The sequence below is a fragment of the Lactuca virosa genome, chromosome 4 (assembly GCF_052849685.1).
Source record: "Lactuca virosa cultivar CGN04683 chromosome 4, Lactuca_virosa_CGN04683_v6, whole genome shotgun sequence".
Lineage (NCBI taxonomy): Eukaryota > Viridiplantae > Streptophyta > Magnoliopsida > Asterales > Asteraceae > Lactuca > Lactuca virosa.
The window spans coordinates 56950548-56973898 of NC_136429.1; the positions used below are offsets into that span (position 1 = coordinate 56950548).

The window sequence follows — 23351 nt, forward strand, 5'->3', positions numbered from 1 at the left end:
GAAGGTCAGGCACGCTCGGAACCTGCTAAGGTCCGGGGCGAAGAATTGGTGGGGACTTGTTATTGGGACGTATTCTGAGGAGCAGAGAGCTGCAGCTACTTGGGATCAGTGAGGTGTTCTGTACTTGTTACAGTCTGCGGGTTAAGCGGGAGATTCTAGAACATGCGATTCTAGATTGAGGCTTCGAGGGTTTTGTTCGAGGCCGGAATGTGAGTCGCGGGGACTCCGGAAAGGAGTAATGATTATGTTCAGCTGGAGTTATGCAACTGGAATTCAAATGGTTTATTTTCTAGGGCAAGGATTGTGCCCTTTCAGTTTACGAGCTCGAAGAATTAAGCAGGCTTGTGACCCCAAGATCAGGTTGTATTCTAACTCGGGGTTAGCTGGGCGTCAGGATTGGCGACAATGGTTTAGCGCTGGTAAGCGCAGGTGGGTCGATGTAGCATAAGTATTTTTGGAGGTCCATTTCGCCTTGGATCTCTTGTATCAGACGCTAAGGATTGTTGGTGCGATCTATTGCACTTTCGGGATTGTAGACTACGTCTTGGAAGTGATTGTAGCCTGGTTTAGGGCAAAGGTTGTTTCAGCTACTGCAGTTCAACGGTGGATGATTGAGCTGGTGAGTGAGTCATGGTGCGAGGCCCTGAATGATAAGTTCTAGAGTCGAAAGCGGGAGGATTGTTGGAATGCTTTGGGAAGAAGGGTATTATGTGGGAGGTCTGTGGACAGGGTCCCACAAGATGGTTATTCATCATTGTCAGGATTCAGTGGTTTTAGTAAGCATTATTAATTGGCGGAGGAAAGCGACAAGGGAAGTGGTTCGTGGCTGGGGTATTATTGGCAGAATTTATCTTTTGGTCTCCAGGACATGAGGGTGGGGCCATCCAAGCATTAGTGACTGTCGGTTGCACTGGGATGCAGTAAGTGTCCATCTGGTTATTAGAAGTGTGTGATAAATTGGGAAAGAGTTGGTCGTCATCGGATCAATTGTAGGAAAGTGAGAAGGGTTGGGAATTTCCCCAATGTCCATGTATTGTGAAGACTTAGTCGAATCTAAGTGGGGGAGAATCGTCCCGGGATACAGAAGCAAGAGCGGTGTTGAAAATGGGATAAGTCTCGCATCGTTGGCAGGAAGGAAGACAAATCGAGTGGCTGTTTGGTTGGAGGAATGTATGAGTTGGGAGTCTGGTAAAACTCCCCAGCATGTGTATCACGTCTCCTCGGTGATAGATAACAGAATTCGTGGAAATCAGTTTGGAGTTTTGATCATGGTTTGAGTTCAGTTCGAGTGTTCGGTCGAGGGTGTACTCGACTCTGAGGGTTTTTGGATTGATAGATTGAGGGTTTTGTTAGCTGCCAGGGCTCGACAATACACTCAGCACAGGAGTCGGGTTATTTAGCGTGTGTAGTAGACATGCGGGTCAGGGAACAGACCACGGATTTCCGAGAGGGTGGACAATCGACATGAGGCCTAGCGTTGGGCTGGGGATATAGTCCACAGAGTAGATTAGAAGTTCGAAGCCCCAAGTGGGTGAGAACAGGATGCATGAGAGAGAGAACATCAAGAGGGGTGGTCCAGGGAGATGCTCAACAGTTTAGAGCGGTCCAAATAGACTGAAGGCCAGCGGAGCGTACCAGTCAGACTGAAGGCTCGGAGAACGGTCCAGACACGGTGAAGGCTCAGAGAGGCGGTCCAGACATGCTGAAGGTTCTGAGAGTGGTCCAGATGGACTGAAGGCCTGGTAGGGCGGTCCAGTCATGCTGAAGACTCTGTATATGTTAGTAGATCTATGTTCGGGTATTGAGTAGGTTGCTATGCTATAGCAATCAATGGGTTTGTTCCAAATTTTGAACCTGCGGTTAGAGTAGGCTGAGGACTCCGGTGTGTTTTGGTTGATCGGAAGTGTTATTAGTGGTCGGAAGAAGTTTAAAGGATCTTGGTGATCTCATCAGTTCGGAGTGTCTCCGAGGTTTCATCATCTTGGATCGGGTGATACTCCAGTTGGAGACGGAGAGTGGATCTGAATGGGTATTCGTCAGTTTTGGGAAGGTTTGGAATTAGAATATCCTGTCATTCCGGTTCTGGGAACCGGGTTAGATCTTTCTCATGATTGTCTATGGCATTTGGATAGGGTTGAGGCGGTCCTGCTCTACGCAGTAGGCCAAGATACCCGGTGCGGGCCGACTGTAAGTCGTAGGCACGAAGGCTCGAAGGGAGCAGTAGGGTTGAGGCGGTAGGCCAGCAAACCCTGAGAGTTTTTGACTCGATAGTTGGATTGATTAGGCATGTTGGTATGCTAACCCGAAGGAAGCGGTAAGGGTTTGGTATGAGGGTCGTGCTGGTTGGTCGGTAGTGGTAGGTGTGTTGTTGTTGATTTGAGCCATTGTGATTCGTGTGTGGTAGTAATTTTCGCATCGTATGTTGTGCGTTGATGTGAGGAGCGTCGTTTAGGCCCTTCGAGTGGCGGAGGAAAGTGGATATCTGTAGGGTTGAAGTGTTGGGAAACGAAAGTGACGACAGTAGTGTCGATCGGTCATCGGGAGCATTCCAGTCATGAGCTGAGGGCCGGGGAGGACATACCAGACTCGTGATGTGGGCTCAGAAGCAATCCAGACTTATGCTGAGGACCACGTAAGGGTATTCCAGTCATAGGTCGTGGGCGTAGAGATCGTGATAGTTATATTCCCTGCTGTAGCAAGTTTGAGGTAAGCGTATTGTTGAGATTTGGGTAAGTTGTACTCGGTTGTGTCAAGTCAGAGTAGATAGAGGGAGCTGCAAGGTTGGGATCCTTGGGCTTCAAGTATGGTTGTAGGCATGGGTTATGTGAGTAGTTGTATTCCAATCTAGGGTATTCCATCATGAGGATGACCGGACCCTATGATTGATTGGACCCGGCGCGTTTGGTATTCCAACCCGAGGGTTGATTGGGCCAAACATGCGTGGGAATGAGTGGGTATTCCACCCTAGGGATGACTGGACCCGTTATAGGTGTGTCTGGTATTCTAGCCCGAGGCTGATTGGGTCAGGTGCGAGTGGTTATGAGATATAGCTGGTTAATTCATGGGAATTTCTAGAAGCTGAAGGATGCAGTATCCTGTCAGCACGAGAGAGAATGGATTCAAGAAGAGGATGGATTGGGTCCCAACATTGCGAGTTACTCGGGCTATCTCTAGTTTGGAAAGGGAAGGGTAGTTTGACACTGTGGGAGGACCCAGTGGGTCATGGTGGTACCTAGTAGTTGCAAGTCACGAAAATGTGTTCCTGACAGGAAGGAATAGTATCATCGGGTGATACTTGGCTATTATGTGTTGTCCGCAAGAAGAAAAGGCCGATGGTCGGCTTGGAGTGTTGGCAAGGGTGCCTCGCGAGTAGGAGATACGTTAAAGGGGGTGTAGTGGTCGGGTCTGGGAGGACCTGAGATAATTGGGAAATCGGAGTCTGCAGTGCGAGTAAGTTGTTCGGAAGCGTATACTGCAGTAGGCTTCGGGGACGAAGCCTAATTTAAGTGGGGGAGAGTTGTAACATCCCAAAGTTCAGAAATATCATATAAGGGCTTAAAGTGTACATTGAGGAAGCTACTCGACGAGTAGGTGCGAGTACTCGTCGAGTCGGATCGGGATTTGGTCGCGAATTAAGTGACCAACTCGCCGAGTCGGAAGCTGGACTCGACGAGTTGGTGCTGGGAAGAGAAAACCCTAATCTCAGGGCTTGCACCCTATTTAAAGGACCTTAAGTCCTCACCTCAGCCTCTTTGTCACCCCTTGAGATTCAGAAAACCCTAGAATCATGTGTGAGCCTATGGAGTGAACTTGGAAGCTTTTGAAGGAGATTCTAGCAAAGAAGGCTTGTAAATCAAAGTGTAGAGCATCAACGGATTTGTGTAGATCCAGAATCTACTTCAGCTTAGGCATATTTTAGAGGTAACAAGCGGTTACCTTGACTCTATTGCATTTATATCTGTTCTAGAATGATATTTGGGGCCATTTTGGCATGTTAAGGATCTAATTCGGGTTAGGGGTCTAGATCTGAGGTTGCTACTTCAGATCTAGACTTGTCTTGGTCCAGAACCTGACAAAGTATCAGCATTTGGCTTGTTGGTGAAGCATCATTGTCTTAAACCTTAGCCCTAGAGTGATTTGGGCTTATAACTCCTTGTTTCCACGTAAAGCTTGAAACTTTATGTGAGAGTCATGCCCTAGAAGAGTGGATCTACAGTTTGGAGCCCCTGCAAGACTCGAAAAGCCTCTGCATGTATAAAGGACTAAAGAGACTCGGCGAGTCTGTTCTTGGACTCGGCGAGTCTGTTCTTGGACTCGGCGAGTCTGTTGAAGATAGGCATGAACTCAACGAGTTGGAGGAACAACTCGGCGAGTCTGTTGAAGATTGCTGTGGACTCGGCGAGTCTGTTCTTGGACTCGGCGAGTCAGAACGCAAAACCCCAACCTCTTCTGGTTAAGACCCAGATCAGTGAGTTGAGTGGTGACTCAGTGAGTTGGACATGATAGGACTCAGAGATCGTTAAACTCGACGAGTCATGGAGTGACTCGGCGAGTCGAGTTGTGATATAAGAGTTTTCTGAAGTTGGGAACTCGGCGAGTCGACGGGTTGACTCGGCGAGTAGATTCAATCAGGAAGGTTGACTTTGGCTAGGACTTTGACTTTGACCTGTTTGACCTTCAGGGGTGTTATGGTATTTTGGATATTTATGTCATGGTTCATTGATGGCATCAGGTGTTGGAGTTTGGAGCAGTGCTTCGGGCCAGTGTTTTCGTGTTTCGGTTCGGCAGTTGCAAGGTGAGTTGTCCTCACTATATCAACAGGGTCTACGGCACCAAGGCCGACCCTTTATCGGATTTGTATTCGGGTATTCGCATGATATACTTATTGGTCTGTTAGATTGGTATGCTGGTATATAGGATGATGTTATGTTAGTGACCGGTTAGGTCAGTATCCTGTTTAGGATGTTGCTATGCTATTATGATCTGTTAGATTGGTATCCTGGTATATAGGATGATGTTATGTTAGTGACCTGGTTAGGTCGGTATCCTGGTTATAGGATGTTGCTATGATTGATGATCTGTTAGATCGGTATGACTGTTATATATATGCCAGTATATGTTATTTATGTGCACATGGTTATTGTTGATGGGTGGGTTGAGGCGGGGTCCTGCTTCGTGCGGTTGAGGCCAACATACCCGACGAGCGGTCCGAATAGACTGTGAACCTGCATGACGGTCCAGTCATACCGAAGGCTCGAGATAGATCCAGGTAGACTGTAGGCCTTGCAAGGCGGTCCAGTCAAGCTGAGGGTTCAGTATGCATGTTGTTCTGTATTCGTTGATATGATATGATTATGGTTATATGAGGTTGGTATTTTGGGGGCAACTCACTAAGCTTTCGGGCTTACAGTTTTAGTTTATTGTTTCAGGTTCAGCGGATGGCCGCGGGGAGGCGAAGGCGTGACCGTACACTTCCTCGATTGATGATTATGATTTCTGGGAACTCTGATGTATAAACTATTTTGAAAACAAATTGTAATAACTGAATGGTTTCAAATGATTTAAAAAGTTTTAAATTGGCTCGAATTTTATGGGTGTGACAAGCAAGGAGGAGCGGGAAAAATTTCGGTAAAACAAAAAAACTCTTTGGTTTCTGGTTTCTTCTTCACTGATAACGCACACACGGGTGACAGGAAGCATAAGTCGATTCCATTCCAATATCAAAGACACAAGCAATTAGCAATCTTACTTCTTTTTCTTTCTTCCCAACACTATGAAGCTTACCAACGATTTCAGTTCTAACAAAGCTTACCAACGATTTTAGAAGCCTCAAATTTGTTACTTGCTTGAAGTTTCAAAATCAGAAGGTAACATTCAACTTTAGTTTTGTCCTTCTTTCTTTTCCTGATCAGTTTTTCTTTTTTCAGAAGCTGCAAATTTCTGATCAGTTTTTCTTTTTTGTTTTTCTACTACTTCCAAATTAGTAATCAGTAAATCGGAGGAACAATGACATGAATTTTCGTAAATCATACTCAAAAGGAACAAGGAAATAAGGTAAATTCTGATTTGTAGTGTCGAAAATCATAAGGTCATTGTCAGATTTCTAATATAATATCATTGTTCTTTTTTTTTCCTGATAATGAAACATATCATGCTGATTTGGATTCTGATTTTTTTTTTTTACAGTTTTAATACCCTCTTGGTGATTTGAAGTGTGGAAAATCTAGAATATAGAAGCCATTTTTTTATGTATTATTTTGAATGAAATTTCAATTTTATGTATTTGCAATAGGAACTTAAAATTTATAATATTTTTGCTTAGATTTTGAGATTTTTCATATTTTAGGGCATATTTTTGTTAAATCGCACAGGGTCTCCAAAATATCGGGGCCGACCCTGAACAACATCGCCGGAGAAGGAGAGAGACGTGCGGCTCAACCATCGTCTTCATCGAGTTGTAGATCGGTGAGACAGTTGTTTCAGAAATCAATTTTAAATGGTTCCAGAAATCAATTATCGATCGAAATTAGAGGAAGTGAGAAGTATGAGGGATAGCATGTGGGTGAATCAGATAACGTTCGGCAAGTGGGTTTCTTCTCGGCGGCTCACGAACCTTCTGAGGCGTTGATGTGGTGGTTGTGTGTTCTTGAGTGGGAGATGTAGTGATGTTTGTCACATTTGGTTTAATTTAGTTTCGTGAAGTGAGGGAGATGATGAGGATGTTTTCGGTAAGGGTTATGGTGGATGAGGGTGGCTGGCGATGGAGTTCATCGGTGCAACCGGTATTGTTGGGCGGAGTATTCAACCACACACTTGCAAATCGATTATGGAGTGTGTATTCATCATCAATTGTGTTCGTATGTGGAGCGTGTGTGCGTGGGTTCTTGAGAGAGAGAGAGAGAGAGAGAGAGAGAGAGAGAGAGAGAGAGAGCCACTTTTTTTTTAATTTCTAATTAACAAAATATTAAAAATAAATAAATAAATAAAAACAAATGGCATTTTCGTCTTTTCACACACACTTAACAGAACTAGTTAAGAAAGTTAGTCATAAGGATCATTTGTGTGCAAAGTTTGCTCCGTAGGTACCATCTGAGGGAAAAAAATTTCGTAAGGACTATTTTAGGGAAAAAAAACAAAACCTTAAGAATATTCGTGTAATTTAAATTGAATTTGGTTTTAGTATCGTTTGTCCCATTTATAGTAGTTTGTCCAAAATTGATCGGCACAAACTTGTCTTCGACACTTTGCCGCCGAAAAAAAAAAGCAAAAAAATAATAAGAAAGACATGCGTCGTGTTTTGCCGCCATAAAACACGCCAAATCGGATGTCTATGTAGACATCTATGAAATCGTCTAAACTTGCTCCATCCACCAAGGAAAAATGCTTAGTCATAAACTCACAATTATTGGCGGTACCATTTTTAGTTTTGAAACGAAATCTATAAAATATAAGTTATATGAATAAAACGATATATATTCAAAATTTATAATTTTTCTTTATAAATAGAGACTAGTAGTAACGTGTCTTGCTGATATTTTTTATTATTTAAATAGATTAGATATGATTGCTAATACATACAAATAATTATATTTAGTTGAATTATATATTTATGTATGAGAGAAATATTAAATTGAGTTAGGTTTCCAATAAAAGTAATTTAAATTTTTTTAGAACGGACAAATATATATTAAATAAAGAGAACAAACTCAAAACTAACAACAAGCTGCTTAGAGAAGGGGGCATAAGAAAGTATTAATATTACAAATGAAAATTTAAAAGCAAAGGAAAGGATCCCTGCACCAATCAACCCATTTCAGGTTTCTTGGAGAAGTTCCCCTAAATTTGATCCATGTAAATACTATATTTTATCATGTCTGCCAACAGAGTATGTGAAGTTCGTCGGTTGTTGAATATACTATCGTTTATTGCCCTCCATATGCTCCAAAGGGTTCCATGGCAAATGACTTGTAAAATCCGTCTTTTTTTTGGGCAATTCCCCCATCCAGGTGCGAAATTGAGAACCTCAACAATTGTATTGAACGGATCAGTATGTATACAGTGGCAGACTTGTGTAGGGCATTTGGGGTCCCAGAACACTGCTCCGATTCAGCCTCGTAGTGTAAAAAAAATCTATTAGGTGCACCGCCTTCGTATATGACTGACACCGCTATTCAAATGTTCTACGTCCGCCACTGTATGTATACCACACCATTTGAAAACCCATTCCATCACCAACTTTGCAAACGGACATTGGACAAGGATGTGATCATCACATTACTTCTCATGATTGTAGTACTCACAGACTGTGGATTCTATCCACACCCTTCTTCTTTGCAACGCCATGGCAGATGGAAATCTACCCGTTTTATCCCTCCATACAAACACGAAACTTTGTAAGGGACCTCCTTTAACCAATTTATTTTCGTCGTGCATATAGTGGTGATTTGGTCAGTTTTATACCTTAATGAGTGGACAGAATATTTCCCACATGAGTTAAATGACATTTCCATTCGGTGTTCTCTCCATTGACAATTTTTGAAAAAATATCTGAAACAGAAATATCAAGTTTGCTCAATTCCTTTTTAGCACCTGTTATATTTTTCCAAAGACCAGTGAGTCTCTTGTTTGCATTATAATCGTCCGGTTTTGATTGTAAATTATGAATGCATGAAACAGCCCCACACCATAGTAAGGATGGATTCGACCTTAACCACCACCTCCATTTGACTATTAAAGCAATATTTAGGGCTTTTATCGACCCAACTCCAAGACCCTATCTTTTTTAGCTGCTGTGATTCTATCCCAAGAAACCCAACATAGTTTTGATGTGTCATTCGAACCACCCCATAGAAAGGATAAACGCTAAAACATTAAATTATAACAGTTTCGAGTATTGTCGATGTCGATGATCTTGAGTCGGGCTAGACTTTATTTCCCCCTTATACATTTTGTAGAATTCTGTCTTTACGAAAACGGAATAATCAACACTCAACACCCTTTTGGTTTTGATATGTGTACATGCATTTTATTGTTTTATTTTTTTATTTATAATCGATTATCGACTCGAGTATTCTATACTTGCTTGTAATTAAACTTTCAATAATGAAAGTTTCCATATAAATTAGTAATTAGAGTGGTGGGTGTGGGCAACGCCCCACACACGTTACTAGGAGAAAAAGAAGGAAATGTCGTTAAGAGATGTTATGGTTGTAACGGGAAGCAACGGAATGCTTTAACATTGAATAACATGGGAGGAAGGCGGTGTTCATTGGCGTTAACGGGAGTGCTCCGAGTAGCCTTAGTAATTTTGAACATTGCTGTTATGAGAAAGTGAGAACCTAGCTTAAGCTCAAAGTCATTAAAAATGCGACAGTGGCACGCGTCACTTCCAAGCTCGTCCACGCGTAACCCAAATGTTCACGTCATACTACGTGTCAAGGTGTCATCAACCGCCACATTCCAGATCTTCGGCATCTCGTAGCATAAAACCCTGCTAAAACCTCTATCCCAATTCGAGAAGGACAAATATGGAGAGGAAATCGGAAGACAATAAGAATCGCAAACCAAAAGAAGATGAAGCTGAACATGAACATGAGCTCCCTCTCATGTCGCTAAACCATGTGTCGAGGCTCTGCACGTCAGTCAAGGACTCCGTGGAGTTCTACACCAAGGCGTTGGGCTTCGTGTTGATAGAGCGACCACAGGCGTTTGATTTCGATGGCGCCTGGTTGTTCAATTACGGAATAGGTATTCATCTAGTTCAAGCCAACGATGAAGACAAGTTACCAAATAACCATGAATTGGACCCCATGGATAATCACATATCCTTTCAGGTTCTTAATTAATCAATTAATAATGTTTCTCTCGATCTTTCCTACTCCTCGATTTCTGTTTTTCATTAGGGTTTGCAATTAATTGTTCAGTGCGAGGACATGGGAGCAATGGAGCAGAAATTGAAGGATTTGGGGATCAAATACATGAAAAGAACAGTTGGAGGGGAGGAAGATGGGGTGATTGATCAGCTTTTTTTCAACGATCCTGATGGGTTCATGATCGAGATTTGCAACTGCGAGAACGTCAAACTGAAGCCAGTAGGTTCTATTAACCGGATTAAACTACCATTTGATCGGCATAATCCTCCAGTGGAGCTCGACGCAAATGCTGCCAAAGCTAGCTGAAGAATACTTCCTAGTTGTTCGATCTATCATGACTTATTCTGGATTGTAATATGAAAAAGATGCTTTGTTGTTTCATTGCAAATTGGAATCTGTTTGATCTTCGTTCTAGATTGAAATTAGGCAAGTTTTCGTTTAAAAATGTGATGCATAAGAAAATTTGACAGCGACAAGGATTATCATCTAATTTCAAAATTGGAGACTAGTCTTTTGACTGTTTTTGTAAAATACATTGTAAAATTTAGTAAAAACAATTAGGTCTTTTTTCTGACAAAAAAAATGCTACGCTGGAAGTTGAACAATTTTTTTTAAACTTGATGATGACTTATGTTGATGTTGTGGGTTTTGATGATGAGGTGAAATTGGGTTGAATGTACCTAAAAATTAGGTTGAGAAGATGTATGTAATTTCAGGGGAAAGTGTAGGTCAAAGTATGTAGGGTTAGGATAATATATGGTAAGTGAGGTATCCGGAAGAACAAGTTATTAAAATCTAAAATTGTGAGTTTGTTCCTAACTTGCATTTCTTGACAGACAAGAAAAGATTATCTTATCTTTTATATATTATTTTTCAATTTCAGAACCATCGACACCAGCAGCCACCGACAACTATCATAAGACACCGAAAACCACCACTAGCCATCGAAAACCACCACAGACCAACTATCATCAGACACCGAAAACCACCACTATTCACCGAAAACCACCTGAGAACCTAAGATCAACTTCAAAGTTACATGTAGCTTTTTTTTTTTCTTGAATTTGATTTACCACTCTTCATGCAGGTGGGTTCCTATAATATTAGTTTAAATTATATAGTATTTGTTTTTCTATTACGCCTTACTACTTCGGGGTACTAATTACTAAATGTGGTTTAAGTGGTTTCTTCACGATCTTTTCAAATCCTTTCCACTACCCCTCGTTTCTAATCGACATTGATAAAGTGAGCTTCACATCTCAACACTTATTTTCAATAATTTTGTAACAAATGGTGATAAGGTACTTCTAAATTCAACCCTATAATTTAATTATGTTGCATTTTGATCCCTAGTTCAAGAAAATGTGCAAAAGAAGCCCTAGTGGCATTTTCGTAATTTGGCCTTGGGAGTACGCCATGTGTACGTAATGTACGCCGAGCGTACTAGGGTGCGCCCTAGTATGCGGGGAGTACTTGCCAGATATGGAAACCCTAACTTTTAGGGTGTGACTCGTATTTAAGCACTCTTATGGCCTCATTTCATTCACCTTACCTGCCTCCACCCCTCTCATACATCTTTGCAACCCTAATTTCACCTTGAGGAGCATTTTCAAGCTTAGAGTGTGTATTTTGGTGTCTTAGAAGAAGAAGGAAGGAAGCCAAACTCATCTTGAAGGGGTGGAACACGTGAATCTTGGATTTCTACACCATTTGCAACCTTCCTAAGGTATAAAGCTTGTAACTTTATCCCTCTAGCATACAGATCTAGATTTGGATGTCTTTATGGAGCTTTTTGGTCCCAAAAGGTTAGATCTTGAACATGGCATGTTCTTGACCTTCAAGTTGTCCTTTCAGATCCTAGGAGGGGTCTTAAGTCATAAAAATAGGTTCCAAATGGCTCGTTTTGCTCGCATAATTTAGAAGGTCTTCATGGAATAAGACCTTGAGTTAAGAACTTATTTGTCATGCTAAGTTATAAAGTTGGATACTTTATGACTCTTAAGAGTATTTTAGCCATGGATCTGAATTATGGACATAAGAGCTTAAGCCATTAAGCACTTAATGGATTTTGGACTTCCGAGGAGTACGCCCCGCGTACTCGGAGTACACCCTGTATACGAGGTCAACCACCCCGATGGTGGTCAACGTGCGAGGTTGCGCGTACGCCCAACATACCTCTAGAGTACGCCCCGCATACGCACCCTGAGTTGACTCGGTTAGGTTGACTTGGTTAGGTTGACTCACTTGACCTAATTGGTTTGACCAGTTTGAGTTTGACCAAGTCTGGCCTTGAGGATATTTTGGGTATTTTGGGATTTTGTTGGAAATTGGTCATTTGGTGGGAATAGGTGTCGGTTAGAGAGCTGAGGTTCAGAGTCGATACATCAGCAGCTTCTGTTCAGTTTGTGAGGTGATTTTTCCTCACTGTACTTTCGGATCAAAGGCACCAAGGTTGGCCCATTGGATTGTATCCTGGTTTATCGTATGTTGGTATGTTGTAGTGATCAGTTAGATCTGTATCCTGGTATATAGGATGATGCTATGCTTAGTGATATGTAAGATCTGCCTGATTGTCTGTTGACTGGTTATATGTATGCTTATCTGTTATGTATATGTCGACATGGTTTATGTGTGGTTGGGTTGAGGCAGACCAGTGTAGACTGGAGGCCAAGAGACCCAGGGCGTCCCGAATAGACTGCAAGCCCGAGAAGCGTACCAGTCATGCCGAAAGCCCGAACAACGTTCCAGATAGGCTGAAGGCCCGTTGAGGCGTACCAGTGATGTTGAATGTTCTGTGAGCGTACCGGATAGTCTGCAGGCCGGTGGGGCGTACCAGTCAGGCTGAAGGCTCTGTTTGCATGTTGTTTGTTATTATGATTATGTGCTGTGTTGGTATTTTAGGGGAACTCACTAAGCATTGGCTTACAGTTTTGGGTTATGTTTCAGGTACTTCGGAGTTCGGATGACCGCGGGAAGGCTAAGGCGTGACCATACATATCCTCTGTTTATGATCCATGATTTCGGGAAACTCTGATGTCGGAAATGTTTTGTAACATCCCGTGTAAAATAAGATAATTAAATAATAAACGCGGGACCCTGAGAAGTAATTCTAATTATTATTTAATATTATGATAACCCGAAATCAAATAATAATTAGTGGGGTGTTGGTTTCGGGGAGCCAAATGTCATGATTTGGAGTTTCAGGGGTTAAAGTGTAATTTCGGGACTTAATATGAAAGGATTTATAGAAGTAGGGGTTAAAGAGTAAATTCTGGATCTAAGTTGAAAAGGTTTTTGTAGAGGAGGGGCCATTGGGTAACATAAGGACTTCAATTGAAAGGATTTAGAATGGTTGGGGTTAAAAAGGTAACTTAAGGACCTGTTTTGAAAGAAAATGGTGAAGGAGGGACCATTTCCGTTATTATGGGTTGAAGTTGTAGGAATCGGGTATATAATTGTCAAACTCACTGTAACCCTAACCCTAGCATCTCACACCAGCCGCCACCTCCTTCCTTCAGCTTCCATCCCTCTCATACATCTTTGCAACCCTAGTTTCACCTTGAGGAGCATTTTCAAGCTTAGAGTGTGTACTTTGGTGCCTTAGAAGAAAAAGGAACGAAGCCAAACTCATCTTGAAGTAGTGGAACACGTGAATCTGGGATTTCTACATCATTTGCAACCTTCCTAAGGTATAAAGCTTGTAACTTTATCCCTCTAGCATATAGATCTAGATTTTGATGTCTTTATGGAGCTTTTTGGTCCCAAAAGGTTAGATCTTGAACATGGCATGTTCTTGACCTTCAAGTTGTCCTTTCAGATCCTAGGAGGGGTCTTAAGTCATAAAAATAGGTTCCAAATGGCTAGTTTTGCTCGCAAAATTTAAAAGGTCTTAATGGAATAAGACCTTGAGTTAAGAACTTATTTTTCATGCTAAGTTATAAAGTTGGAGACTTTATGACTCCTAAGAGTATTTTAGCCATGGATCTGAATTATGGACATAAGAGCTTAAGTTATTAAGCTCTTAATGGATTTTGGACTTCCGAGGAGTACGCCCCGCGTACTCAGAGTACACCCTGTGTACGAGGTCAACCACCCCGATGGTGCTCAACGTGCGAGGCTGCGTGTACGCCCAACATACCTCTGGAGTACGCCGCGTATACACACCCTGAGTTGAATCGGTTGGGTTGACTAGGTTAGGTTGACTCACTTGACCTAATTGGTTTGACGAGTTTGAGTTTGACCAAGTCTGACCTTGAGGATATTTTGGGATTTTGTTGGAAATTGGTCATTTGGTGGGAATAGGTGTCGGTTAGAGAGCTGAGGTTCAGAGTCGATACATCAGCAGCTTCTGTTCAGTTTGTGAGGTGATTTTTCCTCACTGTACTTTCGGATCAAAGGCACCAAGGTTGGCCCATTGGATTGTATCCTGGTTTATCGTATGTTGGTATGTTGTAGTGATCAGTTAGATCTGTATCCTGGTATATAGGATGATGCTATGCTTAGTGATATGTAAGATCTGCCTGATTGTCTGTTGACTGGTTATATGTATGCTTATCTGTTATGTATATGTCGACATGGTTTATGTGTGGTTGGGTTGAGGCAGACCAGTGTAGACTGGAGGCCAAGAGACCCAGGGCGTCCCGAATAGACTGCAAGCCCGAGAAGCGTACCAGTCATGCCGAAGGCCCGAAGAACGTTCCAGATAGGCTGAAGGCCCGTTGAGGCGTACCAGTGATGTTGAATGTTCTGTGAGTGTACCAGATAGTCTGCAGGCCGGTGGGGGGTACCATTCAGGCTGAAGGCTTTGTATGCATGTTGTTTGTTATTATGAGTATGTGTTGTGTTGGTATTTTATGAGAACTCACTAAGCATTGGCTTACAGTTTTGGGTTATGTTTCAGGTACTTCAGAGTTCGGATGACCACGGAAAGGCTAAGGCGTAACCATACACATCCTCTGTTTATGATCCATGATTTCGGGAAACTCTGATGTCGGAAATGTTTTGTAACATCCCGTTTAAAATAAGATAATTAAATAATAAACGTGGGACCCCGAGAAGTAATTCTAGTTATTATTTAATATTATGATAACCCGAAATCAAATAATAATTAGTGGGGTGTTGGTTTCGTGGAGCCAAATGTCATGATTTGGAGTTTTAGGGGTTAAAGTGTAATTTCGGGACTTAATATGAAAGGGTTTATGGAAGTAGGGGTTAAAGAGTAAATTCTGGATCTAAGTTGAAAAGGTTTTTGTAGAGGAGGGGCCATTGGGTAACATAAGGACTTCAATTGAAAGGATTTAGAATGGTTGGGGTAAAAAAGGTAACTTAAGGATCTGTTTTGAAAGAAAATGGTGAATGAGGGACCATTTCCGTTATTATGGGTTGAACTTGTAGGAATCGGGTATATAATTGTCAACCTCACTGTAACCCTAACCCTAGAATCTCACACCAGCCGCCACCTCCTTCCTTCAGCGTCCATCCCTCTCATACATCTTTGCAACCCTAGTTTCACCTTGAGGAGCATTTTCAAGCTTAGAGTGTGTATTTTGGTGCCTTAGAAGAAGAAGGAAGGAAGCCAAACTCATCTTGAAGGAGTGGAACACGTGAATCTGGGATTTCTACATCATTTGCAACCTTCCTAAGGTATAAAGCTTGTAACTTTATCCCTCTAGCATATAGATCTAGATTTGGATGTCTTTATGGAGCTTTTTGGTCCCAAAAGGTTAGATCTTGAACATGGCATGTTCTTGACCTTCAAGTTGTCCTTTCAGATGGTAGGAGGGGTCTTAAGTCATAAAAATAGGTTCCAAATGGCTAGTTTTGCTCGCATAATTTAGAAGTTCTTAATGGAATAAGACCTTGAGTTAAGAACTTATTTGTCATGCTAAGTTATAAAGTTGGAGACTTTATGACTCCTAAGAGTATTTTAGCCATGGATCTGAATTATGGACATAAGAGCTTAAGCCATTAATCTCTTAATGGATTTTGGACTTCCGAGGAGTACGCCCCGTGTACTCGGAGTACACCCTGTGTACGAGGTCAACCACCCCGATGGTGGTCAACGTGCGAGGTTGCGTGTACGCCCAACATACCTCTGGAGTACGCCCCTGCATACGCACCCTGAGTTGACTCGGTTGGGTTGACTTGGTTAGGTTGACTCACTTGACCTAATTGGTTTGACCAGTTTGAGTTTGACCAAGTCTGACCTTGAGGATATTTTGGGTATTTTGGGATTTTGTTGGAAATTGGTCATTTGGTGGGAATAGGTGTCGGTTAGAGAGCTGAGGTTCAGAGTCAATACATCAGCAGCTTCTGTTCAGTTTGTGAGGTGATTTTTCCTCACTGTACTTTCGAATCAAAGGTACCAAGGTTGGCCTATTGGATTGTATCCTGGTTTATCGTATGTTGGTATGTTGTAGTGATCAGTTAGATCTGTATCCTGGTATATAGGATGATGTTATGCTTAGTGATATGTAAGATCTGCCTGATTGTCTGTTGACTGGTTATATGTATGCTTATCTGTTATGTATATGGCGACATGGTTTATGTGTGGTTGGGTTGAGGCAGACCAGTGTAGACTGAAGGCCAAGAGACACAGGGCGTCCCGAATAGACTACAAGCCCAAGAAGTGTACCAGTCATGCCTAAGGCCCGAAGAACGTTCCAGATAGGCTGAAGGCCCGTTGAGGCGTACCAGTGATGTTGAATGTTCTGTGAGCGTACCAGATAGTCTGCAGGCCGGTGGGGCGTACCAGTCAGGCTGAAGGCTCTGTATGCATGTTGTTTGTTATTATGATTATGTGATGTGTTGATATTTTAGGGGAACTCACTAAGCATTGGCTTACAGTTTTGGGTTATGTTTCAGGTACTTCGGAGTTCGGATGACCGCGGGAAGGCTAAGGCGTGACCATACACATCCTCTGTTTATGATCCATGATTTCGGGAAACTCTGATGTCGGAAATGTTTTATAACATCCCGTGTAAAATAAGATAATTAAATAATAAACGCGGGACCCCGAGAAGTAATTCTAATTATTATTTAATATTATGATAACCCGAAATCAAATAATAATTAGTGGGGTGTTGGTTTCGGGGAGCCAAATGTCATGATTTGGAGTTTCAGGGGTTAAAGTGTAATTTCGGGACTTAATATGAAAGGATTTATGGAAGTAGGGGTTAAAGAGTAAATTCTGGATCTAAGTTGAAAAGGTTTTTGTAGAGGAGGGGCCATTGGGTAACATAAGGACTTCAATTGAAAGGATTTAGAATGGCTGGTGTTAAAAAGGTAACTTAAGGATCTGTTTTGAAAGAAAATGGTGAAGGAGGGACCATTTACGTTATTATGGGTTGAAGTTGTAGGAATCGGGTATATAATTGTCAACCTCACTGTAACCCTAACCCTAGCATCTCACACCAGCCGCCACCTCCTTCCTTCAGCGCACAGCCGCCACCCCGACACCCCCTTGCTGTTCCGATCGACCAGGAGCTCCGACGACATTTACCTCAACCGGAAACACCGAGGACCGACAGGGGTTTGCGGGCGACCTTCGGGTGCTGCCGGATTCTCACCTCCAGCCGCTGTCGCACCATCTCTGTTGAATTCGGAGTGTCGTCGCCGCTCCAATCGTCGACTAGGACCACCAGACTTCCTCCTTTCCGTTCGACTGTCACCTTCTCCATCTCTTTCCGGCGTTGCATCCGCTTCTACCACCATTCCGGAGCCTCTCAGCCGCCTCCTTCCAATGGACGACCGGAGCAACCACCCAGCTGTAGAGGCCGTAATCTCCAACCATTGCCGCTGCAGGTACTACTGATGAAGACGAGGACCACCAACGGGTCCGTTCCTCTTCTGTTTTTGCTGTCGTTCGAAGCAACCATCGACGTGGGGGAGTTCTGCCGCTAAGGGCCACCGCTGCTGCCGTTTTTCTTGAGCTACTGTCGTCGCCACCCACTTCAGTGGGTGTTGGGTTTATTTTTCCAGGCATGTATGTGCGTTAACTGTTGCCGTATGGTGGCAATTTTGTGTCGTGTGTGTGGGTGGCTGTCTTAGCCGGAATCACAGAGGGCCACCGCCACCACCATGAGGTGGTGGCTGCCACCGTCGGAAGGGTGTGTTTTAGTGGGTATGTGTGGGTACATTTGATATTTTCATTGTAATTTGTAACAAAAAAATGAAATAATGGAAAAAAAGTCAAAACCACCACCGTGAGGTGGTGGCTGCCGCCACCGGCCGCCGTGTCGGGTGGCGGTGTGCCTTGTTTGGCTTGTGACTCGTTTGGATGTTTGGACAAAGGGACTACTAAACCCTAATGGGCCCAAAGAAACCCTAGTGGGCCCAATGAGACCTTAATGGGCCTAATGAAGCCCTAATGGACCTAAAAGCCCAACCATGTGACTAATGGGCTAGTATTGGGTTGGAAACCCTAATTAGGGTTTGGAAAACCCTAATGCCATGAAACCCTAATTTTGGGGAATTAATCGAGACACACGGGGATTATTTGATAAGTTGAAATATTAAATAATAATTATTGGCAAAAATTAATCTAAGCGATATTGGACTTAATGGATTAAGTCCTTAGTGGATTAAGTCCTTAATGGGTTAAGTAGGAAACTTAACCCTAATCATCATTTTATGTGAAACCCTAATTTCACTTGGGCCTTGAGTTGGGCCTTCCTATTGGGCTTTGGTGATTGGACTATTAATGGGCTTCCAAGAATAAGCAAATGGACTAAATAATTATATGGGTTTTAGGATAAGGCCCATGTGAGAGTCTTGGGCCTAATTTGGAAAATTGGGCCATTGATGGGCCATAATTGGGCCTTTTATGATTATGTGATATTGGACCATGGGAATGCCGAGAGTTTGGACTAGAATTAATAGATGGGCCTTAAGATAAGACCATGTAGAGGTCTGGGCCCAATTTGGAAAATTGGGCCATATGTTAGGCTTTGGCCCATTACTTGACTATTGGGCTTTTGGAGTGTGAGTTGGGCCTTGGGCTTGGAACCCAATTACTAATTGGGTATTGTTTGATGTTGACAGTTCAGGAAGCTGTCAACCAGCAACTGGATTTTCATCCGCGAGACTTCAGCAGTGTCAGGTGAGTTCTCCTCACTATATCAATAGGGTCTACGGCACCAAGGCCGACCCTTTATGATTTACATCCTGGGTTAGGATGGTTGCTATGCTAGAGATCGGTTAGATCAGTATCCTGGTTATAAGGTGGTTGTCATGTTAGTGATATCTTAGATCTGCATGTTTACTTGTTTATATGGATGTGCACATGTTTGTTGGTTTGGGGAAAGGGTTGAGGCAGGTCCTGCTATGTGCAGTAGGCAAAGACACCCTGGGCGGACCGGGTAGACTGCAGGCCCTAGCCAGGAAAATCTAGTCAGGCCGAAGGCCCAACAAGCGGTCCGGATAGGCTGAAGGCTCTAAGGAGGGCAGTCCAGACGTGCTGAGGGCTCGGAGAGCGGTCCAGATAGACTGAGGACCGGGATTCAGTCCAGTCAGACTGATGGCTCATTATGCATGTTGTTTGCTTATATGTTCATATGATATGGTTGTATCTGTATGGCGTTGGTATTTTGGGGGTAACTCACTAAGCCTTCGAGCTTACATTTATCGATTATTGTTTCAGGTACTTCTGATGATCGCGGGAAGGCGAAGGCGTGATCGTACCGCTCCTCACATTTTATGATTTTATGATCTGATTATGGGATACTCTGACAATATATCATTTTGAAAACAAGTTTTGTAATAATCATGTGTTTTGAAATGTTTTAAAAAGTTTAATTTGGCATGATTTTAATGGGTGTTACATGTTTGAAAACTATTTTGTGTACACTTTATGGTTTTGGGTTGTATTTAAAAAAGTTTAAAATTTATCATGATTTTATGGACGTTACAAATTTCACATGTCATTATGTTTTGATAAATCTACTTGAATTTGATACTTCTAGTCATTAATTATTCATTTAAAATGATTGTAGGTGAACATCAGAAGTGTTGATTGATATGCTAATCTAACATCTTATTTTAAAAGGTCTTATTTCATTTATCCAATTCACTATAACATCCGTATTTTCAAATATAATTCTTTAAAGATTAAATTATTAATATTTTGCATCCAGATGTCCTACGATGAGCACAGGATAATCCCCTACGATAAGCGTAGGAGGGAGATCTTATGCGGGGGGATTAATGACATACGCTGAGCGTAGGTTAAGCTACACCGAGCATAGGTGAGTTGCACCAAACTCTAATCCTTGGGGTTGTGAACCCTATTTAAAGGCTCTAACTCCTTGGGATCCTCCCCATGCTCAACCTCCAACCTCCTAAGCAGCTACTTCGAAACCCTAGCCACCTTGTGTGAGTTATAAGCTCTTTTGAGTGTTTTTGTGTGCATTTTAAAGGAGGAATTGCATTGAGGAACCACTTTGGAGCTCCAAACTTCGTAGATCTGGATTTTCATTCCATCACCAACTCCCAGAAGATATAAAGTTTCTATTTTGGTGTTTATTCATATTAGATCTAGTTTGGTCTTGAGTTTTTGTGCTTTTGTCCCAATGACTTTGGTCTTTGTAATTATGAGCTACTCCAGACCATTTAAGTGTTATTTCCAGATATCTTTTGGATTATTGAGTTATAAAAATGATAGTTTAGTCACTCTCATCCACCAATGCATGAGCCCTTGAGCGAAATGTGATAGTATGGACTTATGGTTTAGCTTTGTGCTCTTTTTGGCCATGCAAAAGGATAAAGTCAAAGACTTTATCCATTAAGACATCCATTAGAATCAGATCTGAGAGTTTAGGTGGTTGGCATTCTTTATTAAGAGCTTAATATAAAGTTGGGACATCAACGGAGCTACGATAAACGTATCTTTCTCTACGCTTAGCGTAGCATTAAATTCCCCCGTTTTTCATTTAAAGCTCTACGTCGAGCGTATAGAAGTGTGCTACACTGGGCGTAAGTCCATGTCGAGCGTAGGTATGTGCTACGCTACACGTAGCGTCGGTCAGTTAACTTTTTTGACCAGTTTGACTTTTGGTCAACTGGGTTGGTTTTTAGTCTTGGAATGGCAAAATAGTCTTTTGTCCCATGGAGGACTAGCTATGAACCAAGACTCTTTGAGTTTTAGTAATTACCTTAATTGTTAATTAGGGTTTTATTGTGTATATGTTTAGTGTGAGGAGTTTCGGTATCATCAGCTTGGGTGTATGATTGCCTTGTCTGCAGATTGAGGTGAGTCTTCTCACTATACTATGTAGGTTGCTAGATTTTCTTTGTGACGCTTGCCAGAAAGATTGTGTTTGGATCATATCACCTGTATGAAAGACTGTGGTTGGATCACAACACTTGTTTGTCTTTGTGACTGTATGGAAGACCATGGTTGGATCATGGCAGAAAGGCTACGGATGGGGTGTAGTGTGCAAGTGACTGTAAGACTATAGTTGGATCATATCATTCACATGGGTTGAAATACCCCTAGGGTTGGGCCTACTGATATGTATGGTATGTGGTATTTTAGGGAACTCACTAAGTTGTGTGCTTACGGTTTATGTTTTAAATGTTTTAGGTACTTCCAGTTCCAAAGGGAAGGGCCCGACTTGATTGCATAGCATCCCTGATGGATTTTTCTGAATTGATTATTACTATTTTACTCTGATGTTTGAGAGATACATTTTACTATGATTGGTTTTGAACAAATGTTTATTTGGTTTTTGATGGTTTGAAAATGAAAATTTTTATTAGTATTTTTGGGACGTTACAAGTTGGTATCCGAGTCTTGGTTTGAGGGATTTGGCCAAACTCTCGGGCGTGTATGAACTCAAATTGAGGAATTGATAATCTTTTTGAAAGAAAATAAATTTTCTAAATATATTTTTACAAAGAAAGGGGTGTGATGTGTGCAATCTACCGAGCTCAAGTAAGTACGATGCTACACCCACATACTCACTCATGAAACTTTCACCAACCCTGCAGCCACTCGTGCGTGCTAATCATACATGAAATTGGACCCCATAGACATTAGAATACTTGATTCTACCCTATGCCCACAACCAAACAAGGAACATGAAATAAGGCTAAATCAGACATTCTCAGGCTATAAAATTTTAGTTATGTATAACCATGATGCAGACACTAAGAAACTACAGTAATGATGTCAATTTCATCTAACATACAAGAAGTCCTCATAGGCTATCAAGCATCATACATCAAGCAATTCTATCATCCAATTCCTGAAGATCCCTAGCCTACCACTAGCATGCAGTTCTATCACAACCATCAATAACAAATAACAGTGTGGGTAACTTGGGGTATACTTTCTTGCACCGGATAATCGTATACATCTCGTCCTTCCCTTGGTTACTTTCGAAAACAATTTGAAAACTTTTTCAGATCCTTAGTTTGAGTCTGGATTCACATGGATGTTCATCCAATTCTCTCAAACCAGGGGTCCGATACCAACTTGTAACATCCTAAAAATCAAGGTACAATTTTTATTTTTAAAATCCAACCAAAACCATAATTGTTTACAAAACATTGTTCTCAAAAGTGATAATCACAAATCATAGTATCCCAAATATCCAAAATCATAAAAACTGGAAGGATGTGCACGAACATGCCTTTGCTTTCCCCCGATCATCTGAAGTACCTGAAACATGAAATTGAAAACCGTAAGCCAAAGCTTAGTGAGTTACCCCAAAGTACACCACACAAACATATAACATCATGCATATTGGGTCCACAACTAACAAACTGGATTACCCCTGAGTCCACAACATGAATCCGGATTGCCTTCCGGCCCACAACTCATGTCTGGCTTACTCCCGAGCCCACATCATAAGTTTGGCTTGCCTCTCGGGCCTACAACTTATGTTTGGCTTGCTCCCATGTTTGTTGGCTTCCACACAAAGCAGCATCGCCTCAACCCATCCACACTATTCTTGACATATACATAACAGATAACATATATCCAGTAAACAGATAGTCATATAACCAGTCAACAGACTAACTGGCAGATCTACAGATCACTATCTCATAATAACATTCTATATATCGGGACTCAGTTCTAATGGATCAATGAAACATAGAAACATCCTCTAAACCAGGATACATAACCTAGTGGGCCGGCATTGGTACCTTCGACCCACAAGTACAGTGAGGAAAACTCACCTCTCAGTCTAAAAGGATAGCTGAACAGGATGCTGCTCCGAATATCAACTTTACCAGTTACCTATAGATCAAATAGTGACCAAACTCAACTACAACTAAAAATACCTAAAATACCCTTTGGTCAAAGTTGGTCAAATCTTGGTCAAAGTCAAAAGTCAAAGGGGTCAACCGAGTCAACTCAACTAAGTACGCCCATCATACTCAGGTTGTGCGCATGACGTACAATGCATCTTAATCAGACTACAAGGAATTGACCACGTACGCATATCGTACGCGTATGTCAGCTCTCCTTTCTAA

The 23351-nt window shown here is 42.0% G+C and overlaps 1 protein-coding gene across 1 annotated transcript; it reads left to right on the plus strand.

The window, feature by feature from the left end:
- The first annotated feature begins 9443 nt into the window (after positions 1–9443).
- On the plus strand, positions 9444–10294 carry GLYI8 (Lactoylglutathione lyase / glyoxalase I family protein). The gene is made up of 2 exons (XM_079046930.1): positions 9444–9833; positions 9924–10294. The coding sequence occupies exons 1-2, from the start codon at positions 9528–9530 to the stop codon at positions 10176–10178; spliced, it is 561 nt and encodes a 186-aa protein (XP_078903056.1). The 5' UTR covers positions 9444–9527; the 3' UTR covers positions 10179–10294.
- Positions 10295–23351: the final 13057 nt, after the last annotated feature.